The sequence below is a fragment of the Vipera berus genome, assembly GCF_964194415.1.
Source record: "Vipera berus genome assembly, chromosome: 1".
Taxonomy (NCBI): Eukaryota; Metazoa; Chordata; class Lepidosauria; order Squamata; family Viperidae; genus Vipera; species Vipera berus.
The window spans coordinates 337,291,232-337,311,268 of NC_138202.1; the positions used below are offsets into that span (position 1 = coordinate 337,291,232).

Below are 20,037 nucleotides of genomic sequence, written 5' to 3' on the forward strand. Positions count from 1 at the left end.
TTCTGAGCAGGAACTGAATCTTCTGACTCTGCTCCTTTGTAGGTAGGGGGCAAGATGGATGAGAACCGCTTTGTTGCAATCACCAGCTCTAATGCTGCCAAGATCTACAACCTGTATCCTCGCAAGGGCCGCATCATTCCTGGAGCCGATGCAGACGTAGTTGTGTGGGACCCTGAGGCCACCAAGTAAGCATTGGGGAAGATGGGATTGGGAGGAGAGGAGTAGCCATAGTCCTAACAACAAATTTCTGTGCAAATTTCAGATGTGGAACATCCCAACATTAGTCATTAGAGAAGCCACCAGGTTCTTTTCTGATGCCAAGGCTTACACACACAAATCATTTTCAGGGAGGAATGGCAGCAGTGAACACTCAGGGCACTCTCTTGCCAATGGATAGCACCAGCAGGTTTAGGGCTGCCAAATCTGATCTTCAAGAATCTGGATGAGTGTCAGATGGGAATAAAGAGAGGTTTGGTGGTTATTTGCTGTTATCTAGAGGTCCCTCTAATTCAGTGTTTCTCACTGTTGACTGTTTTCAATGTGTGGAAGATGGCTAGGGAATTCAGTTGTCTGCCATACTTATCCTGTTTCTTCCTATCTCACCAGTCCTATCCATTGTGCAGGATAAAGTGTTTAGATTTCTGTATAAGTTGATGTTGTCTTGGAGCAGGCCACAGTCAGGTCTCATTTTTTTAAACCACTGAAGATCCAGGTGGGGCCCTTTGTGCCAGGGACCCCAAGGTCGCTGCAACTCCTGCCTTAACTATACCACTGGAAATGACCAAGGGGATAAATGATAGGTAGTTGGGAACCTGTGCTACTCCTTCTATCTGCCATGTAAACTGTTGGAAGAGAAGACATTAACTGCAGTATCGAAATATTGATTGAATGATCAGTGTCCATAATTTCATTAAGCAATGTATATCCCATTTTCATTCAGGAATTCAATGTGGGATAGGTAATGCCCCATCCCCTGATTTTCCCCCACAACAACAATCTTGTGAGGTAGGTTTAGGTAAAAAAAAGTGAGGTCTAAAGTCACCCAATGAGTTTCTGTGACTGAGAATGGACTAAAACCTGGATCTAACCAGTGCCAATCCATACTTTAATTACCACATCACATTGTCATGTGAGCACAGGATCTTGGTACCATATGCTAGATAATAAAGCCATATAGCCACAGAAAACATTGCTACCTGATCCCCTCAAAGGTAGAGCCTGTGGGCAGAATATTTGCTCCCAAGGCAACCTTATGGCTTAGCATTATAATGCCATGAATATTTGAATTAGTGTTTCTATGAGGAATGCAAAAAACAATCATATGTCAATCTAATTACTAGACAAAAGAGGACTCACTAATCAATAGGACAGGACTATGTTCTATGTGTCATGAATTTAAAATTATTTTACTGAAAACATTTGTATAGCATGTCTTATTCTAAAAAAAATCCCTAAGTACTTTAATCTATTCAATGTTTCCAGGACCAAGCTGCAGATGGAACGGAATTTTAATCCATATTTCAGTAACAGTCAAAATAAAAACAGACGCCTGTGGTTCTTCCACATGAATTAGTCCAGTGTCAAGAATGATGTTTCAATAGGTTAGACCAGACTGCTTATTTGCAAAAAGCAGAAAACTGTCAGGCTAGATCAGGGGTAGGCAACCTCGGCTCTTTTATGACTCATGGATTTTAACTCCCAGAATTCCTGAGTCAGCATAGCTGACTCAGGAATTCTGGGAGTTGAAGTCCATGAGTCATAAAAGAGCCGAGGTTGCCTACCCCTGGGCTAGATTAATGATGATGCTAGATTATGAAGCCATTAAATGAAGTTCCTTCTTTAAGGTAATCAATTTGACAGAGTTGCTGACTATTTTTTCCAGGAAGATACTGCATTTGTTTGTTTGTTTACTTACCTACCTGTCTACCTACCTACCTATCTACCTTTCTCTTCTTAAATTAAGGTGTATACAATGGCTTTCATGAGAATTACATTCAACACCAATAAATATTACTAAAGAAAGATAGTAAAAACCTAATAAGCCAAATAAGAGTAAATAGTAGACTTATTACTTATTTACTTAGACTTAAGTCATCTTATATCTGATGGAGCTTTATTCTAAATTTGCAGCAGTCAGTATAATCTAAACCAGAGGTCCCCAACCTTGGTCACTTTATGACTTGTGGACTTCAATTCCCAGAATTCCTCAGCCAGCATGGCTGGCTAAGAAATTCTGGGAATTGAAGTCCACAAGTCGTAAAGTGACCAAGGTTGAAGACCCCTGATCTAAATGTAAGGTCTGTGAATAAAAAACGAAATATTCAGTGCAATCATACCGGAAATACAACTCTATAAAGAAAAAACAGTTAATCAAAGCAAAATAATAACATTTAGATACTGCTATATAAAAATCATAATAAGAATACCCTGTGTTCTGAACCAGCCCTCTTCTCGCAACCCCTAATTAAAAGAAGAGTCTGGAAAGCGTCCAAGGCTAAAAGGCTTCTGCCAAGATTTAATTACGCAGTTAACAAAAACACAAGAGCTTGTCTTCTCAAGCGGAAAAGTTGCTTTCAGCAACCAGCCCCTCCCCAAACACTTCTTTTATAGAGAGCTCAGGGCGTGGTCTCCCTGTGCCTCCTCCCGAGGAGTCCCATAGTCTTTCTTTGTTTGTCCCTGCTCGTCTGCCTCCTGCGTCGGGCGTCCTTGAACAGGGCCAGCTGTGGGTCATCATCCTCCGCACTCTCGGGCTCACACAGCTGAGAAGAGGTCCCCGGCTGAGGACTCTGCAAAGCCTCCAAATCATCATCAGCCGGTTCGTTTCCCTCCTCCCCCACATCTGAGTCCTCCGATACATCGGACCCGGCTGTCGGACCCACAGGCTGGCCCTGAGTCACAACACCCTGATCTAAGGTCTTTTAAGTCATGTTAAAAAGCTAAGCCAGCTAAGCTTTCACCTGAACTGATTAAACATGTTGTATAGGCATAGCCACTACTTGATTTATAAGTTCTCAGGATAAATGGTGTTAATGTTTGACCCCTTGAAAATCACCAGAAGTTTATGTCAATAGAAAGGAAGAACTGATCTGGTTCCCTGAACTTTCTGAAACCATCAAGCTTATATTAAGACATTAAGAATCTTCTCAGATGTTCCTCCTGATATTGAAGATGGTGGGAGCAGTGTTAACATCTTTTAACAACTCAGATTGTGTGAGTTTTGGAAAATTAGAAAGGAAAAAGAAGTTTCCAGAAAAAATACTGGGATAAGTAATTTGCCTTTTATTTGAATTTCCTTTGCCTCATTTTGACTTTGTACACTGATTTATAATTGTTAAGCATTGGAGTGGTTCTACCCTCGTGCTTTGAAATCAAGTAAAGCTGATGGGCAATGATCCCATTCCTTTGAGTTAGGAGATCCTAGAAATGGAAACAACTAGATGCTGTCAGGGCTAAGATAGTATAGCCCACAGGTCTGCAATCCGCGGCTCCGGAGCTGCATGCGGCTCTTTCAGCCATCTCCTGCAGCTCCCAATCCTCTGCCATGTGCAGTCCAAAAAAAAAAAAAAAGGTGGGACTAAAAAAGTTCAACCAATCAATTCAAATATGCAGGGTAGGTGCATATCTCGCCTTGGCTCCACTCTTCAAACCCTGTTCTGCGCATGCGCGCATGTACGTGCATGTGCACACATTTTTTGCGGCTCCCAGTTTTTCCTTTTGTGAGGGAACCGGTTCCGAGTGGCTCTTTCACTGTTTCAGGTTGCTGACCCCTGGTATAGCCAGTTCCCTGCAGATCTCAGTGCTCTTTCCTCTTTCCTAGGACCATCTCAGCCAGTACCCAGGTCCAGGGTGGTGATGTGAACCTGTATGAGAATATGCGCTGCCATGGGGTACCACTGGTTACTATAAGCCACGGGCGCGTTGTCTATGAGAATGGAGTCTTTATGTGTGCTGAAGGCACCGGGAAGTTCTGCCCTCTCCGCTCCTTTCCAGACTCCGTGTACAAGAAACTGGTGCAGCGAGAAAAGGTACCAAAAGGGACAAGCAAAAAGGCAGGCAGGAGACATGTGACTAAGTGGGGTTAGGAGGGATTTCCCTGCACTGCTTATCCCTTTTCCATAAGTTCACACTGTCTGGTAGCAAATCAGTCCTCAGCATGACGAAAGAGCTACAATATGAAAGACTGGTGCAGAAGAGTGCCCAGTGAATAAAAATATCATTGTGAAAATGACCTGAGGACACCAATCCCCTTAGCATAGTGAACAGTTGCAATAATGCCTTGCTGTTTAGAAAATGAGGCAAGGGTTGCAAAACAAGGCTATGTATGTGCAGTAAAGGCATAGCGATGGAGCAACATAACTGCTAATAAAAATGCATTTTTATTATACTAAAAGGATCAGTGGCCAAAGACCAGTGTAAGATCATATATGGCCAGCATCCAGTTTCCCACAGCAGCCAGCTAGATAACTTCAAGACAGCCACAATAGGACATGACTGCAGTTACCGGATCATGTTCCCTAACAAATGTTGCACGTTGCCCCTAATGCTGGCAATAATCCGTAACACATAAAATGATTAGGAACTGTTGCTGGCTAAATCATCGGTGAATTACTCGACAGAACCCAAAGTACATCCTGCTGCTAAGGAAAGTAGAAATGGTTTGGGGGAAGAGGAGGTGGTTGAGCAGACAGAGCAAGTTCTCCACAACGAGGAGGGTTCTGTTTAGAGAAATACTATGGATATTGGTTTCTGGAACATAATTGTTTTCAGGAAAATAGGGGTGGGAAGCAAACATTTGGAGCGACAGGTTTGTGTGCATCACATTGAAGCTTCTGATTTTCTGAACAGCTGCAGAAAGTGATCTCAAGGGATTTTAAAAAGCAAAGTTACAGACTTCTTCCTATAAAAAGAAAATTGGCCATGCCCAGGCTTCACATATTTGAAGAGACTTGACAGAAATAGAGGGGAAAAGAAAAGAGAAGTTCACTAGGAACTTGCTAAGCAGAAGGAAGACTCCAGTGGAGGAAGAGATTACCCTGGGAGGAATGATTTCCATCTTCAGATCAGGAGGTAGATGGGCACAATTGGTGTGGTGCAGTATCAGTATTTATTCAAATAAGATGCAAGCTTCTGAGCAAGATTAGATTTTCTGAAACCTCTCTGACTGCCCAGGTGAGAGGGGAAAGTTCAGTGCCTTCAGACACATAGCTAAAAGCCACGGCCTTTCCAGCATTCGGGCACTCTGAAATGCAATGAAGCGAGCCAAAGGATAAGGCTGTGCAGCCCAGAACTAACTTTGTATGATCACAGGGAGGGAGAACAGAGGAAACTCTCAGCCTTCTTCTTCCTGGTCACCCCTTTTTTCTTTTTCCATCACATAAAATTAGCTTCAATTTTATAAGGAAAAAACACACCAAGCGTTGCATATGGGAAGGAGGAAAACAGGGAGAAAGAGAAATAGAGATATGGAGAGAGAGAGAGTGGATCAGCTAGGGGACAATTTCAAGGGAAGAGGAAGCGAGGAGGGATATATTGGGAATAAGAGATTCGTGTTTATTTTGGAGAATAATTATTGTAAATAGATTGTTATCACCAGAGGGATGGGCTTTAATTAATTCTGTACTCTGTAAGCTGCCTGAAGTCACTGTGAATTGGGCAGTCATATAAATTTTCTTCATAAATAAAAATAAAATAAAACCCAGGTAAAAGTGAGGGATCTTAGAGAAAAAAACATCTCCAGAGGAAGCTAGCATAGATCCTGCCATCATGGTAGGGCTTGTTTACAGCAACTCAGCAGAATTTCCCTCTCCAAGTGAAACCCATCCCAGAACTATCGGGCATGTGCAAGATCCAGATGACTAAATCAGATTCTGGCCAGCGGCAGCTGGCTTCTCCAAAGGGGGCCTGGCTGGGCCATTTGTTCACACTTGTCTTAACCCCATCATCTACTCCAAAAGATTAATCTGGATTTCTCACACTAGGCGTCTTAACTCCTTAAGGCCTGCCTCTCCAAGGATTATGAGTTTCCACAGATAGGATTTTGGGGAGGGCCAAAGCTGACTTTTATTTTGTGTATTTTTTTTTAATTAGAGCTTAAAGCTTAAAGGCGTGGACCGCACCCCATATCTGGGGGACGTAGCCATGGTTGTGCACGCTGGGAAAAAAGAGACGGGGACACCACTTGCAGACACCCCCACTCGGCCGGTCACAAGACATGGGGGCATGAGGGACCTCCACGAGTCCGGCTTCAGCCTTTCCGGTAAGGAGGGGGCTGGAGCAAGTCTTCTTTGGGGTAGACAGCAAAATGGCAGACCATGCCCACCCTTCATGCTCTTCTGGCTCAGGTTGCCAGCATTACTCTCTTCCTACTCTATATCTTTGCCTTATGTATTCTTTGCTTCCTCCTTGCTCCCCATCTTCACAGGGCTACTTTTCAAGTCCTTCCTTAGAAGAATTGCCTGATTTTATACAGACTACCTATGGGACCAGAATTCTGTTAGGACTGGGTTCTGGTCCTGAGTATCCCACCCCCCTTCATCCTTCCATGCCTTTGCTTCTAAACAGCTAATTCCCATTCTGATTTACTTTTGATTCTTGCACTGCCTGTTCCTAGTCCTGTCTTGGCTTTTTTAGAGAATGTGTGATGCTTTTCATGGGGGGTGGGGGGTTGGGGAGGATTTCTATGTTGGCTAAAGGAGATAAGAAGGAAAATTGGAAGAGCAGGCGGAAGTTGATATGTGTCAAAGAGGAAAATAAAATTAGTTGACTACAACTATCTGGAATGAGATTGAATCAAGAGCTTGAGAAGGAATAGCCTATTGGAGTATTTTGACTCCATTAAAGTAGCAAGTTGGTTTGTATGTTTCTTTGCATAAAGCATTTCTTAGTAACCTTCCAAGGCCAGAGTCTTTCCAAGATAACTTGCAATATGAAAACAGAGGCTATGTTCACACAATCCACTAGCAGCAGCTAAAATGGGATTGAAGAGTTTGTGGTTCCACAAGTCAACAAATCCAATTACTGTCTTAACAGGTTGTGTGAATCAGCTGTAAATGTATTTTGTTTCAATGTAGCACTTATATGAAGATACCAATTTTGCTAATTTAGGATTGATATATTTATTATGTGAACCCAGCCAAAAATTTCAGCAAAACATATACCAATACTATAAGGAGTCATGGTGGCACAGTGGTTAGAATGCAGTATTGCAGGCTAACACTGCCTACTGCTAGGAGTTTGATCCTGAAAACATAGCTGAAGTGAAATCAGCACAATCACCAACTGTGGACACTGAAGGCAGAATAGCATCAGCTTTAGGAAAAGCCCTTTCTTTCAATCCTCCTTGGAAGCCAGATGTTTTAGTCTGGCAAGTCTGGATTTATAATCTGTAATGGAAAGCAAAGATGTAGTTTGTGCTCATTATAAAGGGATCTTCCAAAACATTAAGGCTGCTATCTTATTTTAGATTTGAAAGCAGATACTAATTACACAAATGGAAGAAACTGCTTTTGTACCACCTCAATTCGAGGCTCTTTGCTGATTTCATGGACACATCTATGTACTTTCTTTGCTAACAATGTAAACAAATGTTACTTTTTCCCCAAGATGTTTTCATTTTTTGAAAATTGATGGAGTCCTATCCCAGCTCCAATAGACCTGACCTTGTTTGATTTTTTTCATAACAATCGACGTTGTTTAGATGTTGCTGTCTCACTTCTTGTTATATTCCAACAAAAATCTCTATAAAGCTGCTATTTTTATTACATAAAATGAAATGGAAATGGAAATTGCTTACAAGATGTAGTCCCTAGGTAGGCCAGAAAAGAGAAACAAGTTTGTCTTTCTCTATCACCTAGACTACGGCCACTGATCAGGCTTCCTTCTGGTTCTTTATGCAAAATAAAATGTTCAGATTATTTATTTGCAGTATGTCTCTTATAGCACCTATTAGATTTCAGCACATACCTTGTCTTCTAGATTATACATTTATTTATTTGTCAAATTTATATGGCTGTCCATCTCACGTAAAATGACTCTGGGTGGTGAACAATAAAACCAACAATCAAAAACGTTCTGCAAACCAGTTAAAACCATTATGAACAATTAAAGCAAAACAATAAACATAATAAAACAAGACCTCAGGCAGAAAAATGTAAACAATAAAATGCAGACGTCATGCAGGATCACTATACTAGGGGACCCCGGGCTTGCTAGAAAAAAACATTTTGAGGGCTTTCTGGAAAGCCGGAAGGGTTGGGCTGATCTAACCTCAGGAGAGATGGTGTTCCAGAAGGCAGGTTCTTCAACAGAAAAGGCTCTAGGACCCATCTGATGGAGTTCTTCCGCAGATGGGGCCCAGCAGCGCTCCTGCTGTATCTGATGGGATGGGTGGATGGAATGGGCAGGTGCAGCAGGAGGGAGCAGGTGGCTGACCTTGCAGTTTAAAGGTCCTTGTCCCCTTTCTCAGACCCAACAGATTTGTATTCCCAGAATAAAGAAAGACTGTGCCCCAGACATCTCCATCAGATCTGCACCAAGGGGAAGAAATCTGAGCCATTTTCTCTGATTGAAGCTCTGAAAATTCCTTCACCCAACCTTGCAGATTAATATCTTGGTTCTCCTTTTTCAGAAGGGTTCAAGTCACCCAAAATAAGGCTTCTAGATCAGGGGTCCCCAACCCTCGGGCCTTGGCCCACTACTGGAGCTGTTTGGAACTGGTCCATGGAAATGGCGCGCAAGCACGCACATGTGCGTCCCCACTTGCGTGAGCAGCAACCAAACACATGCACAAGGGCTCCATTTGCTCTCCCCCCCACCCTGGCTGGGCCACAAAGCCAGAAAGGTCGTGGTACTCTGCCCTAGATAGCAATCAGCAAACACAATAAGAAATACTGTTATTTCACTGCCCCTACCACTACAAGATAGGCCTTAACAGAGGCTTTTATCCCTGTTTGATTGAATTAATCCTTCAGTGCCCTGCAATGGTTCTTTAATTGTGTCTTTTCCCATTTCGTTTCCCTCAGCTCCCTCATAAACCGCAGAGAGCAATGGGATCCATGGGAAGGAGAGGTCACATGGGTACAATCCAATCCAGGCCAAAATGGCCTTCTCATTCCAAACGACACTAAGGTCTCAGCTGGATAATGAAGCAGGACAACCCCTAGCTCCCTCTGGAACCTTTCTAGGCCCATCAGTCACCAAGGAGGAACTGCTCTAATGGCTCCTCCCTCTCCATAGCAGCGGGGCAGTGCCAGAAAAATCTCATGGTTACCAGGGCAAGATCTGACCATGACAAGAGAATCACAGAGAGCTCCTCCAATTCCAGATCACTTCATATGTATTACTTATAATAGCCTTTCTATGAAACAGGGTGGGTGGGAAATCTATGGGGTCCACTCTACAAAGTTGGGTGCTGGAAATTCCACAATCAAGAATTGTGGACTTTCACAAAACTTTATTAATGATAAAATTAAGGAACTGTTTGAAATCTCTCTTCATGAATCACAGGAGGGAGTACCTGCTCTGTAAAGCTAATCTGAAAGACTGCCAATCCATCTCTATCTTTTCATTCACACATGTCCTTTGAAGATGGCTTCAAAGAAATTATTTTATAAAAATTAAATTATAAATGCAGGTGATTTTTCTCCTGGTCCTTGTAATGACCCTGTAGGGACAGGGTGGATGGGATATGGTTTCACCTTAGCCAATTTGCTTTTTGACCCTGCACCTTCTCTGTCTCCTTTTTTTTGCCACAGGTTCTCAAATCGATGACCATGTTCCAAAGCGAGCTTCGGCCCGGATTCTCGCTCCCCCCGGAGGCAGGTCTAGTGGCATTTGGTAGCTACCCTCCAGACTTGTCCCCCAACTAAGGACACCATCTCCACCCCCACTTGCCTGGCTGCCACCAACACCCTGCGAGCTCAAGGCAGCCACACTTTTCACCGGAGCCACTCACACGGGCAAGCGCTCTGCTGCCTGCACCCAATGCCATGCCCTGCAGAGCCAACTGCTCCCCTCTGTGGGAATGAGACGACAGGGCCCTCTCCCTCTCCTCACCCCACAGCTGTACTAAGTGCCAGGTGATGCACTGAGGGAAGACCTGCCTTTGTTCCTAGAGAAGGTGGGAGCTCCCTCGAGTACTGTGGGGGAAGAGGGGGCGGCCCTGGGGAGGGGACAGGGCCAAGGGGGCCTGTCTGTGCCAGTTCCTTTCTGTTTTGCACGTTGGGTTTTTGGATAAGTGACATTTTGACTTGTTTGTGCATCACGTGGAAAAAAAATACTGAAATAAAGGTGCTTTGTGTACTAGCAGTAGGATAGAAGGGGGAGGTGTGGGCCAGGCTAGGGTGGGGCTCAGCTGGGTTGGAGGACAGAGGTCCCCATTCAGGCATTGCATTTACTGTGCAAGGGAAGAGGGTCAGCCAAGACTTACCCAAGGGTAGACAAACCTCCTTTATCTCTGTTGTCTAATAGGACAACGTTGCTAATAGTTGTGAGCTTCTGCCCCTTATTATCCATATTCTCAACTGAAGGCTCTTGAGAGGACTGTATAGAAGATGACCAAGCTCAAATGGTATCTCTTTCTTCTGTACCCCACCAAGTAAAAATGAGCGTTTGGCACACTCTGTTGTAGAAGAAAGAGCTATCCTCCTGGCTCCTGTAGGAGAATATAATCTATGGTTATAGTGGGAGGAGGAAGGTCGCCAAGAGGTTTTGCCTTGCTCTTCCCATTGACTTGTATCAGACAGCAACTGTCTCCATGGCTCATTCTTTGTAGCTTTTTTTCCCTTTTAAAATACTGGAATATCCTGAAGCTTTTCTATTCCCAACAAGGAGAGGCTTGTCCTGTCCAACTGTATCAGCCTCTTGACCATAATCCTAGCCCCTTCTGCCTGGAGATAGGGTGAAAGAGCAGCAGAACCTAGTTGTCCTATCCCTTTAGTGCCTCTTCTCCTCATCTTGCAAAAGAGGAGCTAACAGAGCAGAAGTTGATTCCCATCAGTACTGACAACAGAAAGGGATTGGTGTGGGTTGGCTGAACCAGCTTCTCCATCTACTCATACCAGCCACTTTCTTTACTCTGAACCTGGGGATAAAGGACTCCTTTAATACTCAGTGAAACAGTATTTTCTCCTGTCCATGCTGAGGGATGGAGGGTTTTCCTATCTGAGCTATTCACTGGCCTTTCAAGCCATAGGATATCTTGAGCGAAGCATGTGTGCTCTGAAATCTTCTGCCAATCCTCTCCCAACCTGATGGTGCTAACCTGCCCACCTGGCTGACTGTTGGGGCTCACGAAGCCTCCGTTTCCCCACCCTCAGTCCATTAATGCTTCCCTCTGAAATAGCGTGAAATGTGAACTGTTCCTTGTGCACTTTTCCCTCAATAGTTGGTACCCATAGGTATATGATGCTGGGTGGCCAAGCGTGACGGAGTCCTCAGCTCCCAGGACCGCAATGGAGGACTCGGCTTGTGAAGGCAGCCAGCCCTGCCCTGTTACATGTTGGAATAGTCTTGTAATGACTGTTTTAGCACCTGCAGTGCATATGTTTCCTCATTAAAGATTGTTCTCATGATACAAAGCTTTTGGGTCTGTACTTCAGAACCAGTCTTTTGGCATTGCAGGGAAGGAGAAGATAAATAAATAAATAAATAAATAAATAAATAAATAAATCTTTATTGTCAAAGTACAACATGTGTACATTGAGATTAGCTGAGCCTCCCCCCCCCCGTGCTCTCTCCCCCCAACACACAGTGACAACAAACCCTCCATCCCACCACACTATGTGAACCAACAACACCACACACCGGCCTCCCAAGTCAATTCTGCATAAGATTATGTCCCATTTAAAAGCCTAACAGCCCACGGATAAAAGCTATTTTTCAGCCTGCTGGTACAGCTGGCTATATTCCTGTATCTTCTACCGGATGGTAGGAGAGTAAAGAGATACCGTCCAGGGTGTGAGTCATCCCTGAGAATCTTCCTCACTCTTCCAAGGCAACCATGCACCTGACTTTTAGTACTTGTAGTTGAAAAAAGCCTCAAAAAAGAAAAACATGTTTAATGATTACATAAATGGTTCACCATTGTCTTCTACCAGAATGTTCTTCCCAATGTAGCCTATAGTCCCTGGATTTCCATCTTGTGGTCTCCCATCCAAGTAATCAGATCTGAACTTCCTTAGCTTTTGGGGATGAATTGGTAAGTACTGCAAGCTCTGGTGCCTTAATATTGATGTAGCTTAAACATTATATAATTACCAAAGCATCAGCTATAGCAACCTGCTAAATCTTGAAGTTGTTTAAAACTGTCTTCATGCCAAAACAATCAAAACACATACTTTTTCTAAGAATGACCGATCACCACTAACACAGTACCACAATCTAGACCACTTTCTGTAGACGTCTGCGTTTCAAGCAATAGTGAATCAAGAGGAAAACCTATTAATAATAATTTAAAATTGGGTGGACACATATGGTAAATGGTAATATTTCAAATAATATGCCATGCCATTTAGAATTTTATAAATACATTTGCATTTTACTTTCTGTTATTTTCTCATGCCCCAATAGAGGCAGATCTTTTGCCAGCCTAAAAGCTCTCTGTCAGGCTAGTACGGTCAATTTCTCAGATGTAAAAAAGATGTCGAGACTCTAGAAAGGGTACAGAGAAGAGCAACAAAGATGATTGGGGGACTGGAGGCTAAAACATATAGGGAACGGTTGCTGGAATTGGGTATGTGTAGTTTAATGAAGAGAAGGGTGAGGGGTGACATGATAGCAGTGTTACAATATCTCAGGGGCTACCACAAAGAAGAGGGAGCCAAGCTATTCTCCAAAGCACCTGAAAGCAGGACAAGAAGCAACGGATGGAAACTAGTCAAGGAGAGAAGCAACCTAGAACTAAGGAGAAACTTCCTGACAGAACAATTAACCAGTGGAACAACCTGCCTCCAGAAGTGAATGCTCCAACACTGGAGGTTTTTAAGAAGAGACTGGACAGCCAGTTGCCTGAAATGGTATAAGGTTTCCTCCCTGAGCAGGGGGTTGGACTAGATGACCTCCAAGGTCCCTTCCAACTTTATTATTATTATTATTATTATTATTATTATTATTATTATTATTATTATTATTATTATTATTATTATTATTATTATTATTATTATTATTAGATCTGGGAAATGATTCTTAAACCAGATTCTCTACACATCCATACTCTAACACTGATTTACAATCTCATGTAGACATTTGCTCCAGCCCCCTGCCCAAGCCACATCTTCATGTGGAAAATTCCTTAGGATGTGAAAACTTTGACCACTTGATTCATAATTGTCTATTCCCAGGCTGGACAATGTATTCCTTGACTGCTTGTCATTTTCCCATCTGGGGTTGCCACGTAGTGATGGTCTTGGAAGGGGTCTAGACCCCTGCCCCAGGTAAATAATAAGTTGAAAATTCATGGTGGGTTTGCAACTAATCCTCAGTCCTCTCAAAGAGAAGAGACAAGATAAATTTCTTCTCAAGGAGGAAAGTCTGTAGCAAGGCACATTACAAGTTTCTGCCTCAATGCAGCCTCAGGAAAAAGCCTTCATATCTTACAACAGTGCTTTTCATAGTCTCATGGAGCCCTGGACAATTGGGAACAAAGAATTGCATTCTACACATTGAACCAAACTGTGCAGGTGTCTTTGAAATGGAATGATTTGAAGCAGAGAGAAGAAGCTGACCATCTTTTTACTCAGAAATACATTTCACCACCACCACACAAGCATATGTAGCTTACACTGTAGAAAGATTGTTGCTCTTTTCACTGGCTCTGCTTTGGTCTGATGAATTCAAGAGAACATCTTTTTCTATGATGCATTTTCTAGAGAGAAAACACAGCATTTATAGCTCTGTTCATCCTTCTATCTTTTCTCCCCTTAGAAGACCATGCATAAACAGTCTCCTTCGATGATATGAACTCTTTGAAGGAATGGGAGACCTCTGTGGAAAAATGAGGCAGCAGTTGTATGCTTTCTCAAAGCATACCCTTAAAATATGATTGGAATAGCATAATTAAGAGGGAGTGTGGCTTGTTCTGAAACACAACTACAAAAGAAAACATGTATGCATAAAACATTAAAAAGCCCTCTAAGCAGATCCAAAAAAGTGTAGCTAAACTATTCATTAACAGTTGGAAGTTGGAGTCTGTTTCCGTGACGAGAATATCTTTGAGTTCATCAGGGGATAACAGTGTCAGTCCTATGAGTGCTGCCTCTTTGGGATTGAAAGGCATGAAATTTTGTTCACTTTTTTCCTTTTCCTTAGGTTTAAGTTTCACTGGTTCTGCTATTATGATTTTTTTTATTTTTTTTTATTTTAATTCCATTTATATCCCGCCCTTCTCCGAAGACTCAGGGCGGCTTACAAGCTTAGCAGTAGCCTTCATTTTATGTATATGCCTGCTTATTAGGGCTTTCACACACACCCCAAGCGGCATTATTACAAAGTCAGCTTAATTGCCCCCAACAATCTGGGTCCTCATTTTACCTACCTTGGAAGGATGGAAGGCTGAGTCAACCTTGAAACATTCTGGAGTCCCAAGGACAGACCAAGGCAGTAAAACTCTGAACTATGTTCTGCTATACCAGACATGTCAAACACAAGGCCCGGGGGCCAGATCCGGCCCGCGAAGTGGTTTTATGCGGCCCGCGAAGCCATCCTGGAAACAGTGAGGGAACGGCCCCCACTGCCTTGGCCCTGGCCCAGAGACCCTCCTTCTGCCAGAGACCCTCAGATCTGTCCCACTCCTGCCCAGGCCCCTATCGTTCGCACCCTTGATGCGAATGATGTAGAGCTGGCCATGCCCACCCAGTAGGCCATATGCACTCTAGCCACACCCACCCAGTAGGCCACGCCCACCCAGGCCATACCCACCCAGGCCCCTGAGGGCAACCGCAATGCTGATGCGGCCCTCAATGAAATTGAGTTTGACACTCCTGTGCTATACTAAGCATAAGATCTCTATACAACCCTCCAATTTTAAATGTCCTTCTTTCCCCACCATAAAATGACAATACGGCTGTAGTTCACACAAAATATTTAATCTAGATTACTGGAATAATCCATTTGCTGAGAGCACGCAATACAAACCATAATCTCATCAAATAATAGGTTTACACACTAAGACAAAGACACAAGCACCAAAATTAATACTAACCAAATTTTGCATATTTTTTTATTAAATTTATGCCCTGCCTATCTTACCATCAACATACAGTGTGAACGTGCCGACCGCTTTATATGTTGAGATTTTATACTATGCAAAGATGGAAAATTCAAAGAAACATAAATAGGACTCTTTCTGCCCTTTCTTTCTATGTAGTCAGCTAAACAACTGGGTAAATGCTCAATGTAAGTGTTTTCAGTTTCCCATAAGGCTCCTGATTTACCATTACTCCAGCTCATTCTAGGAATTCAGCCACTGTAGAGAACAGAGGAATGGCCCTGAGAGACAGGAGGAAGATTTACCCCCATCTTATCAAGTACTTAGGAAGCAAGGGCTTGGCAGCACAAGGAAACAACAACCAGCTACTTAATAGCCACCCATCAACTCCCCAATCTACATCTAAAAAGGTACACACAACAGGCACCATATAAATACCACACCCACAACAGCTCAATGCACACACGGAAGTTCCCTGAGGATGGGCTCCAGCACAACAAAACTCGGAAGACAAAACCTTTGGCCCCAGTGACCAACCCAGGCTGGATCCTGCAACGTTATCTTGGGACACACATATTTGCCTTCATTCGTGACCAGAGGAAGAGCTGCAGCTAAGGCAAAGCCAGATAAAAGGAAGCTGAGTTTGGGGGAAAACTGTAGCGTACATAAACAACTCAGAGAAGCCCTTCCTTAGTTCACACAAAGATAAAGGGTGGGACTGTGCCAGCACATTCAGCTTTGCAAGGTTCTGTTAGTATAACTTTACAATAAAAGTAACACTGGTTCACATGATTTTGGTTTCCTAGTTTACCTTTAAAGGCTGATAGCCATCAAGAAAAGTATTGCTGTCTGCTGTTGCCAGATAAGTTCACCAACACTGAACTCTGTCTCAAACCTGCCTCTATACCAAGTTTGACCTTTCCCTTTCCCTCCAACTTGAGTTCAGAGAAGGGAAAGTCTAGCAGCTTAGTTGTATATGCTTGTTGTGTTGTAACTGGAAACATTTGTGTTAGCCTCTCATTCAGGAAATACTTATTTTTTTAAACTCACCCTTCACAATCTTCATGAGAAGTCCCTAGATAACAGCAATTTTCTTCTGTCTGCTGTTTCTCTTTCAATAAAGTCGGTGAACGTAAGATATACCTCTCACAAATCCGATTGCTTCAGGGGCTTCTCCCTAAGCATGAAAAGAAGTAGATGTGTTCAGCATGTGAACAAAGGTAATCCTACTCCATTATCAGCCCTGGCATTTCTTCAAAGTTCTACGTCAAATGTGCAATGTAAAGATTTCTTATCAGGGTTAGACTTTCTGGGCTGCAAATATCCAATGGCCACCAATGATAGCAAACACATGCATAAAACTTTTGATGTTTTGTTCCCATCTGCTGATCACCTATTCTAGATATTTGCAATGGGGGATGAAAGTCCTAATAAAACCTCACACTGATTCCATGCAAACTTTGAAAGTCCATCAGCTTTCAATGTAGCTGAAATATGCCTCCAAACTCAAATAGTCAGGTTAACTTTATCTCCATGAAGCAAGCATATTTCTCAGCATTCTGTCTCACTGATCCACCGAAGTACATTAACGTAGTTTTGCCAGCTTATTTACGAACATCAAGCAACCTCATTCATTTTTGTTGATGCTAATAATGGAATTCGCCTCTGTTTTGAATGCTATGGCTATGATATGCACTCTCTGTAATCTATAGGCTTTGGGCTGCAAACCTGTAAAGGGAAGCTGCTTGAGCTCAGGACCAGATCCATCTGCACATATGTTTTAGAGTAGACAGTGTAGTGTTTATATTCCTTCATACTCTGAAGCATCATTTGGAGACTGAATCCAAACAATTCCACACTGGTAGTAAGTTATACTCAGATCTGTTGTTCAAGAAAGAAAGAAACAGGCCGATATACACCACTTCTGAGTATTCCTTCAGATGCAGATGTTTAAAGTTAAATGTTTTCCTAGTATCTCAAAATACTGACAGGGAAACCATGCCCAAGGACATGCAAGATTGTAGAGAAAACATACACAAACATTCTTCCTTTTTTATTTGGTGTAGATAGGCAAAAGAGAGGATTGCAGTTTGCCTTCCAGGTCTTAATGAATGCTTTAAACTTCTACTAAAGGTATTTAATGATGCACTACCTGGGTTAGATAAGAACCAGGCCTTGATTTTTAACACTGTCCTTTTGTTGGATTTTGTTTTGCCATGCTTATTGGGACTTAAAGGGACAGGAAGAAGTGGCATATGGGATGAATATTCTGCTTTTCCTACAAATTTTCCTAAGACTTCTATAGAAATATGGATTACATATATTTAAAATGTTTGTAATTTCTCTTAAATTGTGTAGGAGTCTGTGGGTATGTCCAACCAATATTTTTATTCTGCTTGTTTCCTATTTTTGGTACCTTTTCTTTAACTTTCATTATCTTTCTAGTTATTTCTTATTGTGTTTTATCTCAATGTGTTCCTTTAAAAAAGCTAAACATAAAAGATGACACATTGGATTTTAGAAAGTAGAAATAAATGTAGGCACTCAACTAATGGAGGGATCCTAGGATGCATTTGAATGAAGACCATGGACTTCATTTCCTACACAAAGAACTCTTGGCAAGGGATGGGCTGTACCTCACGAGAACAGGGAAAAATGTACTCAGAAAAAGACTGGTCCAACTCATCAGAAGAGCTTTAAACTAAAATTGAGGGGAAGGGTGACCAAACGTTAGAACCTCTAGAACTCAAAACCAATCATAAATCCCAAGAAAGCAAACAATGAGGTAGGGAGTGATGAGAAAAAAGAAAACTCCAACAACAATCAGGAAATAATAACAATAATGACAATAATGACAATAATGACAATAACAATAACAAGAAGAAGAAGAAGAAGAAGAAGAAGAAGAAGAAGAAGAAGAAGAAGAAGAAGAAGAAGAAGAAGAAGAAGAAGAAGAAGAAGAAGAAGAAGTTGAAGTTGGAAGGGACCTTGGAGGTCATCTAGTCCAACCCCCTGCTCAGGCAGGAAACCCTATACCATTTCAGGCAAATGGCTGTCCAGTCTCTTTTTAAAAACTTCCAGTGTTGGAGCATTCACCACCTCTGGAGGCAGGTTGTTCCACTGGTTAATTGTTCTGTCAGGACGTTTCTCCTTAGTTCTAGGTTGCTTCTCTCCTTGACTAGTTTCCATCCATTGTTCTTGTTCTGCTTTCAGGTGCTTTGAAGAATGGCTTGTCTCCTTCTTCTTTGTGGCAGCCCCTGAGATATTGGAACACTGCTATGTCACCCCTCACCCTTCTCTTCATTAAACTACACATACCCAATTCCAGCAACCGTTCCCTATATGTTTTAGCTTCCATTCCCCCAATCATCTTTGTTGCTCTTCTCTGTACCCTTTCTAGAGTCTCGACATCTTTTTTACATCGTGGTGACCAAAACTGGATGCAGTATTCCAGGTGTGGCCTTACCAAAGCATTGTAAAGTGGTATTAGTACTTCACTTGATCTTGATTCTATCCCTCTGTTAATGCAGCCTAGCACTGTGTTGGCTTTTTTGGCAGCTGCAGCACACTGCTGGCTCATATTGAAGTGATTGTCTACTAGGACTCCGAGATCCCTCTCACAGTTACTACTATTGAGCAAGGTACCACCTATACTATACCTGTGCATTTGATTTTTCCTGCCTAAATGTAGAACCTTACTTTTTTCACCATTGAATTTCATTTTGTTAGATAGCGCCCAGTGTTCGAGTCTGTCCAGATCCTCCTGTATTTTAAGCCTATCTTCTGGAGTATTGGCTATTCCTGTCAGCTTGGTGTCATCTGCAAATTTGATGAGTTCCCCATCTATCCCCTCATCCAAATCGTTAATGAAGATATTGAAGAGCACTGGGCCCAGAACAGAGCCCTGGGGCACCCCACTATGCACTTCTTTCCATGTAGATGCAGTTCCATTGAGGACCACACGCTGAGTACGGCCTGTCAGCTAGCTACGAATCCATCTGGTGGTGATGCTATCTAACCCACATTTTTCTATCTTATCAAGTAGTAGGTTGTGATCTACTTTATCAAATGCCTTACTGAAGTCCAAGTAAATTATATCTACAGCATTCCTCTGGTCCACTAATTTTGTCGCTTGGTCAAAGAATGTGATAAGATTTGTCTGGCATGATCTGTTTTTGACAAACCCATGTTGACTTTTAGTGATGACTTTGTTTGCATCTAGGTGTTCGCTGATTTGTTGTTTGATTATCTTTTCCAGAATCTTCCCAGGTATTGAGGTCAGGCTGATAGGTTTGTATTTTTCAGGAAACATACCCACGGACAGGCATAAAGGTCTTAAATGCTTATATACAAATGCTCAAAGCTTGGAGAACAAGCAGGGTGAATTAGAAGTAATAGTACATGAGGGTGGGTATGACATAGTTGGCATTACCCGCCGGGGCCTGAAGACCTGGCTCTTTGAGCTCTTGGGCCCAGGCTGAGGAGAAATTTATTTTAATTGGGGTTTTTAATAGTACAGGATTGATTTAATATTTTTAAATTGGTTTTTAACTTTTGTACGGTTGATTTTTAACTCCCTGTAAACCGCCCTGAGTCCTCAGGGAAAGGGCGGTATATAAATGCAATAAAATAAAATAAATAAAATAAATTACAGAAACCTGGTTGAACGAAACCCATAACTGTAATGTACTGATGGATGGATACAAATTGTTCAAAAGAAATAGATCTACAAAAAGAGGAGGGAGAGTTGCACTATATGAAAGAGAACACTACATATCTACAGAAATGCACATGATCAAAGATAAAATCCCTCCAGAATGTATATGGGTCAATAT

The 20,037-nt window shown here is 42.4% G+C and overlaps 1 protein-coding gene across 1 annotated transcript in view; it reads left to right on the top strand.

The window, feature by feature from the left end:
- The window catches only part of DPYSL5 (dihydropyrimidinase like 5), a gene marked incomplete at its 5' end in the record, with an annotated part of 43,790 nt that extends 33,746 nt beyond the window's left edge, over positions 1 to 10,044 (top strand). Inside the window, 4 exons of the mRNA XM_081315042.1 lie at positions 43 to 185; positions 3,818 to 4,025; positions 6,088 to 6,256; positions 9,753 to 10,044. Coding sequence (XP_081171168.1) covers positions 43 to 185; positions 3,818 to 4,025; positions 6,088 to 6,256; positions 9,753 to 9,838 — 606 coding nt within the window. The 3' untranslated portion in view covers positions 9,839 to 10,044. The remainder of the gene's footprint in view (positions 1 to 42; positions 186 to 3,817; positions 4,026 to 6,087; positions 6,257 to 9,752) is intronic.
- Positions 10,045 to 20,037: the final 9,993 nt, after the last annotated feature.